Source organism: Neofelis nebulosa, chromosome 14 (assembly GCF_028018385.1).
Source record: "Neofelis nebulosa isolate mNeoNeb1 chromosome 14, mNeoNeb1.pri, whole genome shotgun sequence".
Lineage (NCBI taxonomy): Eukaryota > Metazoa > Chordata > Mammalia > Carnivora > Felidae > Neofelis > Neofelis nebulosa.
The window spans coordinates 53,906,640-53,918,404 of NC_080795.1; the positions used below are offsets into that span (position 1 = coordinate 53,906,640).

Below are 11,765 nucleotides of genomic sequence, written 5' to 3' on the forward strand. Positions count from 1 at the left end.
AGAGTACATAAATCCTTTGAGACTATTGTGCACATAGGAAGAATAACTACATTTTCTTTTCAGCTCTAAGGAAAGTGTCAGTATAAGCTTATCTGAACCTCGGTGGGGGAAGTGAGTAGGATGACTGCGAGTTTTGATGGGTTTAATTTGGTTTTATATTTTGAGAAATGGCTATGTTCTCTAAAACAAAATATTGGTACGATTGCCTTACAGAAAGAGTTTATTTCTCAAACCCCATGACTATTACTTGACTTTATAAAATGATGAATACAAAATGAAATAGCTAGTATAGAATTTTTTGTTGTTGCAGGGGTAACATTCCTTCTAACCTGGAATAAGTAATGACTCTCTAGTGAAGTTGTCCTAGGTTTCAATCTTTTCTCCACTGCTTATTAGTTGTGTAACTTTGGCCAGTTATCTAATATTCTTGAGGTCCAGTCTTTTATTTTTAAAATGAAGGTAATAATTCTTAGCTTGCAGGAGTGTTGTGAGAGTCTAGTAAGGTATAAATTCCATAACATATAGTAAGGAATTAAGAAAGTGCTTCCTCCTGCTCAGGAGTTCAAAGAATTGGGATTGGTATTTTAATCCCTTCATTTTTATGATAAAATAATACAACAAAATCATAATAGGTAATCTTAAAGTAAATTGGGAGCATTTCCCTCGTTAAAAAGCACTACTGAATTTTATGTTTCTGGGAGTTTTTAGAATAGTTTTTTGTTGTTGTTTTTCTGGGGGATTTTTTTGCCCTCAGTATAAAAATATTAAAAATAAATGGATCAAGCAGTCATCAGAGAATGCAGGAATTTTTATGTTGATACATAATATGCCTTAACAACACAAAGACCTTAGAAATTGTGGTGGTTATTAGTGTTTGCCAAACAGCCCTAGGTCTCCCCACTTCAGGGCGCATGACGGAACTGCATTTCCTGGCCGACTGGGACTATGTAATTAGTCCTAGCCAGCAAGTTGCCAGGAGGTCCAGTGCCTGTTCCAGACCATTCAGACTCTCTTCTTCCCTACAGCCTGACAACCAGCAACATTGGAAAGGTGGCTAAATCAGATAGGGTGTCTAAGAGACTTCTTGCTGACCTGTAAGAGTCATATAAAAAATATATTGTGGAATTGTAGCAGCATTATGTAGCTCATTCCAAATGATCAGAGGTGGTTAAAAAAAAAATCTTCTAGCAAAAAGTACATAAAACTACATTATACATATATGTTTATTTATATATGTGTATGTGTGTGTGTGTATATATATATATATATATATATATATATATATATGTAACTAGTTCTTTTCTTTTATAGTACATAAGAATCTTGATCCAATTTTTGTTTTAAATAAGTGGAGTAAATTATGAAGCTTCACTTTAAACTGCCCCCTTAGAAGTCTCAGCCTTGACAATACTAATACACAATAAGGATAACATTTCACTTAATAATATAAATTATTATCCATCCTTCAAATGAAAATGGAGATCAACAGTAGATTAAGAGAAATTTAAGAGTAGGATCATAAGTTAATTTGATTTTTTTTCATGTAAAAGCTTTCTAGATATTTGGATAAGTATTTTTTAAAATATCAATAAATACCAATACATGTGTTTTTCCCACATCATGCAATTCACACTCTAAGTTTAATACTGAGTAAAACCAAATAGCTTTGACTATTTCATACAAAGTAAAATAATAAAGTATGGTTTATATTGTTCAATGACATAGTAGCAAGAAAAATGACATATTGGAGTCAGGGTATATATCACTTGCAATTTTTTTGGACAAATAATTTCAAATATAATCTTAAAAGACCAAATCAGCATCACAGATTCATATTCAAATCAATAAAAGTTAACAAACACAATGAAACATCTTTATAAACAGTTTTATTTTAAAATGATATGACACACTTGCAATTAACACATAAGGCATCACATGCCCAAAGGAAAAGCCCATAACCTTAATAACTGCCCTTTTAGAATATTAAAACACATAATCAACATCAAATTATTTTTCTTGTTTGGCAAGAAAAATAAAATTAAAAGCATGATGAGAACCACAAAATAGAAACTCCCAATATACTATATAGTAATAATCCATCGTTGCATTCTTGTACAACATTTGTTCAGAGCCTGGGTAGGAACCATAAAGATGGCAGTGGGAGAGTAAGACTGGCTCTTCCCAAAACACGGGAAAATTGCTAAAACTTGGAGCAAAGGAAAGTACTGTCTGCTTCCCATATTTCCTTGAAATAAAATAAGAATTCATGGTAAAATAACTTCTAAATATGCCACACTCTCATGAGCCTGAAATTGAGCGGTTAAGAAAATAAATCAAACATCTGTGAGATGCTGACCAGCCAAAAGAGATCTATGTAATTATGGCATTTCATTCTGAGGTTGATTCTAAATCCTTAATTCATGACCTGTGAAAGACTTCTGTTATCCTTAAAGTCAACGTTAAGGCATGCCAAGTTTCCTATAAGAAAATTATTCTAACAATAGCTTTGGGTATTACAGTTCTACAATTATAAAACATTCTCCTAATACATATATAGACTTGAGTGGACATAAACTTACACATTAACAAACATAAACTCCAGGTATGCTCTTAAATGTAAGCCACAGATTATTGAAATCACTTTTACATATTTAAAAGAACATCCCCCTTTTTACAGTGTCAGTGCACAAATCAGGCAAATTATTTCCCAAGGCTTCTGACCATAAAAGTTGGAAGGAGAGAATATTATAGAGTACTATGAACCATAAAATGATATAGCTGAAAAACAATGATATGTTAATTCTCTTTCTTATGAACCCTTTTATGCTGGGAAAAGCCAGTGAGACTTCATTATAATTCTTTTCATTGTAGTCATTCTTTATGCCCAGTTCTGGGAAAGGTCAAACCCCATTACAGAGAACTGTAAGGATCTGTCTTATTCCTTTGTCACAGTGGAATCTAGCTGGTGGTATTAAATCTTCCTGAATAGGTGAGCCATTGGTGAAGGTTGTGAATCTCTTTGGTCAGGCCACATTTTTGTGGTGGCAGTAATTGCTGCAATGGAATCTGACCTTCAGATTGAAAAACCTTCTCCTACTAGATATATAGAATATTTTTTTTCCTTAACTCTAGATGACTAATCCAGGTAAGGTTTTGCATATGCCTGCCATTGCACATATGAAAGATGAAGGCTGAAATGTTTAAATGCTCTTGCCTAGAATTTTTGCCTGTCACGAAGCAACAAAAAGTAGAGCCGCTTGGGTTCAGACCCTAATTCCTGCCATTCAGCTGGCGTAGTGCTCACTCAGTCACTACCCTTACTCTGGAGGACAAAGGGAAGGCACAAATGAATTTAGTAGGGCAGTCTCTTTGTCTAAATTTGCATGTCTCAAAGGACATGTGCCAGCACTGGTCCAATTGGGTCCCTAAAACAAGTAAGTATGAGAGGGAGGTATTTTCAGCTAAGATATTTTAAGTAGCCATCAAAGCATGTGATACCAGTATCAGGCAAGTATCTAAGCCCCAATAAGGAGCCTTTTATTAAAGCCATTAGGAGGATCAGGGGCACCTGGGTGGCTCAGTAGGTTGTACGTCCAACTTTGGCTCAGATCATGATCTCACGGTTCATGAGTTCGAGCCCCACATTGGGCTTGCTGGTATCAGCACAGAGCCTGGCTGTCAAAGTAAAACCCACTTCGGATCCTCTGTCCCTGTCTCTCTCTGCCCCACCCTTGCTCACACTCTCTCTCTCAAAAATAAACAAACATTTAATAAATAGATATAGATAGATAGATAGACAGACAGACAGACAGATAGATAGATAGATAGATAGAAGGATTAAACTGCCCATTAGCATATAGATCCCAGTAGTAATAGAGAAAGCTTTCTTTCTGGTACTCACCCCTTTGGACCGCATTACTGAACAATGAACTGCTTTACGATTAGGAAAGTGACTTAGTTTAGTTTTTTAACACCTGATAAAAAGTTTAAGACCTAAACCACAGACCTCTGAAAAAGCTTTGCTGTTCCAGATCTAGCAATAAAAGGTTTCATGCACAACGACCAGCACCATGTTAAAAAGATAGATGTAAGGTCATAATCTCCATGTAGGATCCAAGACCAACACCATAGCTATCATCTGTTCAATGTGTGTAATATAATCACCTGATCTGCCAAAGTCCTTCTAAATAAATATATTTAGAGCCAAAAGCCTCTGTATCTGATTGGAAACAATAGTGTCTAAAGTCCAGGGCTTTTTGTTGCTTGTGTTACCAGGCTTTAAATTCAAGTAATCCTTATCTTGAATTCAGGCACTGATAGGATCGACTAGGGCTATACAAGGGAATACTGGAGGAAAGCTGATTAAGGCAGTTATCTGAACTGTGTCAACACAGCACTATAGATGTCCAGATGATTTCTGAATTGGTTCTTTTTGGAGTAATAGTCTGCCATCATATAAGTAGAGACTTGAAAGAGATGTGTCCTATATATGGACAGATTTAAATAGTGTTGAAATAAGTAAGCATTGATTACTATACTTCAATTTTAAAATTTTAAGGAAGGGAAGGAAGAAATATATTCTGACTTGTTACGTCTTTCCTCATGCATATCTTTTACTAATTGGGATACATATACAGATATAATAGGATATATATATATATATATATATATATATATATATATATATATCCCTTAGATCACATCAGAACTGTATGTGATTTGGTAGCACTGGAAGATTCATTAAATGTTTCCAAATGAAAAGTTCTGGCTTCTTCTCCTTTATCCAGTTTTACATTATTGAAAAACTTCCTAACACTTGATTCTCAAACTTGTCTTCCTTCATGAGCTGAAAATCAGGCTACACATTAATTCAGTTTAGCCTGCAATTTGGCTAATTAATCATGTTTCTCCAATAAATAAAAACAAAACACAGCTGATCCCACTTAGCTTTTAAGAACAAGCATTATTTTTTTAATGTATTTTTTTTTTAAAAGACACACAGCCCAGACCTACTCACTCATCCAAGGATATCATTACCTTATTGCCTCAACTTAATGTATGGTGGGGCCCAAGCAGGTTAGAATCTGATAATTTATAAACCTTCAAAATATTGAATTTATACTTCCAGCAAGCCAGCTTCAACATAAACGGTAACATGAGAATCACAATAAAACAAAAACTTTTTTCAAAAAGCACGATGAAACAGCAATAGAAAACAAAAATCACGTTTATGATGTTCCAATTATTTCCAAGTCAGTTAATAGCCTGTTATATAGAATAAGGTAATTCAGCTACATCTAGCTTCCTCTGATGTCCACGCAAGTTCTCATTTTTACCTAATAATTCTTTCACATGCCTGCCCTCTCTATTTTTACTATCTTCTGATCCTACCTTTTTGATTTTCATCTTAACCCTTAGTAACACACAGTGTACCTAACTCATCAAATCAATCTCTGACATCAACAGGAGCTCATTCACATAAACATCCTGACTCACACACTCTGCCAGCCAAAGTCACCCACATATTCCAGTCCTCAATAACAACAAAAACTTCAGGCATTAGAATTATGCTTTAGAATCAATAAAGAAATCATGTTCTCACTTACCCATCTCTGCCCTCCCACCCCAAATTCCAAGTTCCAGCCCTTTGTAAGATCCTGGTAATGCACTAATGGAAGTTAAAAGAGCTCTTGCAGTGGGAGGATGGAAACACCTCAAAGATTAATTGCAAAATGCAAGCTATTTGAGGCTCCATTTCCTACCCCTTCCCGAACCATAACTGTACGGAGACAGTGTGTTAGTGTGGACACTGGGTGTGTGTTTTGCAAAGTTGTGACCACTTCGCTCATCGTGCCTCTCATGGAGCAAGTGTAAAAATCATGAGGCAAGGCATCACAGTTTCTGAGGGCCTGGATGAGGAACGGAGAGAGACACTTAGACCATGTTAGGAGGAGGCGAGTTTTGGTGAGGATGCAGTTCCCACTGAATCAGTTTCCTCTCTCTTTGTCACTCTTATCTTTTAATTTTTTGGCTGTGGGCTTAAGGACTGCTTCCATCCTGGGGCAATGGTTTGTTGCTTCGCCAAGAGTAAGTGATACCAATTTCTAAATGTTTCTAACAGTCTAGCTGCAATTGTGCTGGAAATTTTCTCCAAACAATAACAAAATGTCACCTGGGTGTGTCTGAGCTAATCATGACTCTGACCTGCCTAGAGGTTTATATGTCTGGAAATATATTAAAAACGTCTAATGCTTTGCCTCTATGGTGTGAGAACCAGGAAAGACTTCAAGAGCCCGGGTAACCTGTGGGATAGCTAAACCACAAACAGAAAATGAAATTTACGTAAGCAATTAATTTTACTTTACCTAGAAAATGGGCATGCAACACCAGCTCATATCTGGCACTAACATTCTGGGTTAAATTCAGATTGGTCTAATAATGATTTATATATTTTTCTTTTCCTAGAAAGTTTATTCTAATGACTTAGTTACCAATTCTGAGTACAGGAATAATTATAAATACAACATATATATTCTTGCATTTTTAAAATAATCAACATCCTCAAGCTTCAAAATATTCAAATTCAAAATCCTATATTTTAATGCTCAGCCAAATTAGAGGAAGAAAAAATTTAGCAAGAGAATGGATAAGCACCTTTGAGAATTAAATGTAAGCCTTATTATGTGATTAGTGCTTAGGTTCTTTTTCACAAAATAAGTTACTAATTGACCCTACTGTGTGCAGGACTTCTTAATGTCCAAAGAATACCCCATATCATGTTAAAAAAATCATTTGTATGCTGGTTGTTAGAAATATTTTGCTATAGAAACAGAAGCTGATGGCCATTATAGATTAATTAATCTCAGCTCTTACAAGGACAGGTGTAGCTGGTTGTAGTTTCTTAATGCATCTTAACACAGCTTTTCTTGTAAATAAAAAATACATATAGAACAAAAACACTCACTGGCTGTTGGTTTGTGAAATGAGCATTTCCTGACAAGCAAATAAACTGCACTGTTAATTTTAAGAAAAGTGGTTGGTTGGTTTGTTTTCACAGAAAATGCTAACGCAGACCCTCAAGAAGTTCACAACCAGAATTAACTCTGTACAGCAAGAGCATCTTCTTCTACCAAGGACAGTTCCAGGGTGTTTTCATTCGTGCCGGTTTTCATCCTGAAGTTGAAAGAACCGTAGAGTTTTGCAGACTCTTTGGAAGAGGCAAACCTGTTGCGACGATATAACTCCCCCTTCCACATAGACATCATCAGCAAACAGGACAGAACGACCCCCCCAAGAGTGAGCAGGCAGAGTCCCGCAATCACACAGCGATCCAGGTGAGCCCCCAACCTTGCGCTCTCCTTCTCCAAGCGTTCCATCTCCCGGGCCGCCACGGTGTTGGGATCCACAGTCACTTCCCGTGGAACAATGTAAGAGATGATCACCAGCAAGATGCCAGTGACCAAGAACAAGATGGCACTGATGAAACCATAGTCAACTGACCTCCCTGAAGATGTGGCTTCCGAACTTACATCATCCTCATCTTCGGATATCAAGGATACGGCAGCCTCATGGGACCACTCGTTTGGATTTCCCCAGCCAAGGTCTCCCAGGTGATTGCTCCCTTTTGCTGAAGGGGAGCATCGGTTCCTTTGCTCTAAGTTGACATTCTCATCCACACAGGTAAAAGAAGTTTCTAATTCCTGGCTGCAGCAGTTGCAGACTTTCCGCCCTGCTGTTATTTGGTTGTTCCCTGAGTTGAGAGGTCCTGGTGGCAAGGAGTCTGTCTGAATAACTCTGTCTTGCAAAGAGGAGGAGGGGGATGCTGGAGAAGGACTAAGTTTAGATCCTTCAATCTCAGCTGCTTTTGGTGTTGACGTACAGTGTCTCTGGCAGCAGAGAGCAGCTTTGATGGCTGCTGCATCTGCCTGGCCATCAGGAGGGCCTCCTGAATGCCAGTCCCCAGCATCGCACAGGAAAGCCTGGCTGCTCTTCTTAGCAAGGGAGTGGAGCTCCATCGGAGCTAGTCAGACATCCCCCAGCAGGTTCTGAGAATTCTGCCAACAGCAACACAGATAAGAACCCAACAAGAGCTAAGGCTGCACTACCAAGAGTATCGCTCCTGAGGTCCCCATCTCCTTTTCAGCCACAACTGTAGACACCTCAGCCCCAGTTCCTCTAAAAGGAGTAAAAGAAAGGAGAGGATACCTAGTGGCAAGAAAGTATGAAGAGGGCAAATCCTCTGACTTATCACCGGGATTAACACTGAGAAACTTAGGTCAGGGTAGAAAAGGAGCACAGAGGAAGTAGCAGTGTCTCTGAAGAAAGCATTGCCGTCACCAAGCCAAATTTATCCAAGGACTCACACATTACTGTGACAGGATCCCTCAAATAAGAAGGCAAGTTTCCTGTAGAGAGACACAAATGAGAAAGGCCAGGACCTTTTTTAGCAGAGCCGCAATTTTCTGGAGAACCTGGGGAAGCACACACTTCTCAACAATTCAGTTAAATTACGTTTACACTATCTTTGTTCAGAACAGATTCTAATACAGATTAGCTTTAGAGCATCACCATGGACAAACAAATATGTCATCATCAGCTGGGCTTTATTGGAACTGGGGCTCAGCATTTTGATTGAGTAGCTGAAGTGGGTAAAAGATGGCTGGTTTAATCAGCCACCTTTCTTAAACTTACACCTCATACATCCAATGACCTTAGTCAACCAGCCCTGTATTTTCAAGACCCTTGCTTGTTCGTTGTGCTTTCATTCTCAGCCCTTGTGGCTACATGACACCAGCTTGTTCCGGACCCAGAAGTATGCAGACAACATGCCTTAACTGTGTGACCCCTGCCAAATATGAGGGGCCAGCCCACTCCACACCCTTCCCCCCAACACACCTACCTGCTCTGGGTACAGGTCTGCTACCCTTGCTCACTGCGTCTGAATAGGTCTGAGTTCATCTCCCTCTGCCTACTTTGCTAAGAAACATGCATGCCAAATTGACCACCTGGAAGTTTTTATTTAGAAGTAAACTGACAGTAAAAGACAAATTATAAACCCACAGAGTCAACAGTTTGTGAGGTAAGCAGGTGAGAAGTTATTTCCAAAGTTCCAAAATTACCTTTGGCACTTTGTATCCATGACATGCCCTTACCCCCACCACAGCATGGGACCTTTCTGTGATAGAACTTTGGGTTGAGCGGAAAACTGCCTATCTTTCTCTGCTTCTACCATCCTTTGCAAGATAGACTCACTTTTCACTGTCACCAAGTACAGCAGTTTCAAGCAAAGGCCCTCTTTATTTTGCTTTCCAGTAATAATTGATTTAAACCATGGTTTGTGGGTTCATTATGCTCACAATCCACAGCTCCAACACCTGGTAACCCACACAGATGCACAAGTAAGGCTTACCTAATGGTCTACCTGGCAACTCACTTAAAATTCGGGAGAGGGAATCCACATCCTTGCTGCACTACGTTACAGTTTGTTTTGTTTTTAAAAAAACCACTTCTCTCCTACTACCAAAGTTTCTCTGTAGCTAAAACAGAAAAACAAAACAAAATACAAAACGACCAAATGCAAAAAACATTCAAGTGAACCAGAACTTTCCTTTAGCAAGTGGATACGGATCTCTACAGCTGGATCCCTCCAGGAAGGAAGTGGTGACAATGTATTTGATCAATTCCTGAAATGAAAAATCATCTCGCTGTGCCCTCAGACATGAGGTTCTCTGATTAACTTTTGGCACAATTAACTCATCACATTGGGCTTTTTTTTTTTTTTTGATTAAAATGGGCAGAGCCCCTCATGACACTTCCCATTTATAACAGAGGGAATGAAATCTCCACTTAATTCCCGTCTCCTGCTTCCCTCTCTCTTTAAAGAAAAGATAGACTCTGCTTGTTCCATCGGAGATATACTAGCTGCACAGTCGATTCCCTTTGCAGCTCCGTAATCCGGGGCTTCCATCCTCAGTAGAGAAAGGATAATCCCATGGGACCAGCTAAAGGCTCTTTCCTTCCGTCTCCTGCCTCTCCGTCTCTCTGGTTAAGAGCGCGGTTAATGAAATTGCACCTCAAAGCGAGGGGACAGCACTTTGCCTCCTCCTTCTGCCATTAACTAAACATTAATATCTGCATTGGAACTAACTAATACGGGCGAGGCTGATCTGGGGAAGCGACCTCGGGATCCGTCCAGCGCTCACTGTGCGAGAAGAGCGCGCAGCAAGCTCCGGGAAGCGGTGCTCCCTGCGAGATCAATCCATCCATTCCGGGTGGACCTCAGGGCGCCCAGAGTCCGGCTGCGTTCGCCAAATACCCCGAGGCGAGGCAAGCAAGCACCTAGGGCAGGGAGTGGGGACGCGCTCCGCTGCTCCGCCAGGCTCCCGGGGGGGGGGGGGGGGGTCTCTCCCTCGCCCCAGCGCCTCCTCCCGGTGCCACTCTCCGTCACTCACCCCTGCTTTGACCACCACGTGCGGCTGAAGCACCGCGCGCCTGTTCCTGCTCGGCTCCACGGGAAAGTCCTCCGATTACCAGCCGTGGCACTTGTAGCCTCAGCGCGCCGCTGGGCTCCACGGGGTGGGCAGCGCCTGCTGTGCCGGTTGGGAGGGGCGGGGCGGGGCGGGGCACTCCTTCTTGCTGAGCATCCCGGGAGTTGTAGTCCAGGGGCGGTCTCCATCCGCGCCCTACCCCCACCCCGTTCTCTCTCACTCCTGGCTTTTGCCCTTCCTGAAGACATTCCCGCTATACCTTCAGACTCCTGATTGGCTCTTTGGAAGAAATCGCTGTGTCCTAAACTCAGGTAGGGCTGTAGGATTATGGGGGAAGGAGTGTATATTTAGTTCCAACCCTGTGCCAGGCAGTATGCATATTTTGTCTTATTTAATAGAACAGATCTTCGAAGTAGATTTTATTAATCCTCGTTCTACAGATGAGGAAAGAGGCTCAGAGGAATTGTTTCATCCAAGATTACAAAGACAATAAATGGTACCTAATAAATTTTACTCAGCAATGTATTTCCAAAGTCATTGCCTTGCCCACAAAATCAGGAGAAATATGACCATTGAGGGTAAGGGATTGTTCTTTTTGCCTATGCATCCTCTGTGCCTAGCCAAGTGTCTGATATCTGTTGAATTATGAATAGTAATGACCCAAAGTAGCAGAAATTAACATAAATAACACTTATTACTGCCATGTTCTCTTGTGATTATTTCAGATATATTAACTTATTTAATATTCACAATTAATTTTTAGAGTCCTACAAAAAAATTATCATTTTTACAGGAGAGGAAACTGAATTACAAAGAAGCTGAGTAATTTGTTCGAAGTTGTACTCGGCAGAGGTGGGGCATGAACTCCAAAAGGTTCTAAGCATTATGCAAATTGAATGAATGGAAGAAAGACCAGAAGGTAAGAAAAGAAAGGGTTGGGAATAAAGGAAATCTGTAGGTGAAGCTACTGAGTTATGACTTCCAGGATAGAGCAGAGTAACTTCTTTGGATCACCCACCTTTGTAACCATAGTAGATTGCAGCAGCCAACAGCCAAAAGGAATGTGTGGTTTGTGGATCATCTCTCAAGTTTTCGGAGTCACCTTTGGGACTATTGTAGGGTTATTGATTGTTTTCATCTAAGGGAAGCAAAAGAAGGGCTGTAATGTAACTTTTTGCTACTTGTGAGTAGCTCACATAAACTGTGGTTGCTTGCTTTCAAGTGAGAAGTAAATCTCCTATAATGACAGTTTTGTTGGTTTTCCTTTATAGTGATAGA

At 40.0% G+C, this 11,765-nt stretch overlaps 1 protein-coding gene across 1 annotated transcript; it reads right to left on the minus strand.

The window, feature by feature from the left end:
• Nucleotides 1–1,869: 1,869 nt before the first annotated feature.
• TMEM74 (transmembrane protein 74) lies at nucleotides 1,870–10,592 on the minus strand. The gene is made up of 2 exons (XM_058698843.1): nucleotides 10,452–10,592; nucleotides 1,870–8,405 (listed from the first exon to the last, which is right to left on the minus strand). The coding sequence occupies exon 2, from the start codon at nucleotides 8,013–8,015 to the stop codon at nucleotides 7,098–7,100; it is 918 nt and encodes a 305-aa protein (XP_058554826.1). The 5' UTR covers nucleotides 8,016–8,405; nucleotides 10,452–10,592; the 3' UTR covers nucleotides 1,870–7,097.
• Nucleotides 10,593–11,765: the final 1,173 nt, after the last annotated feature.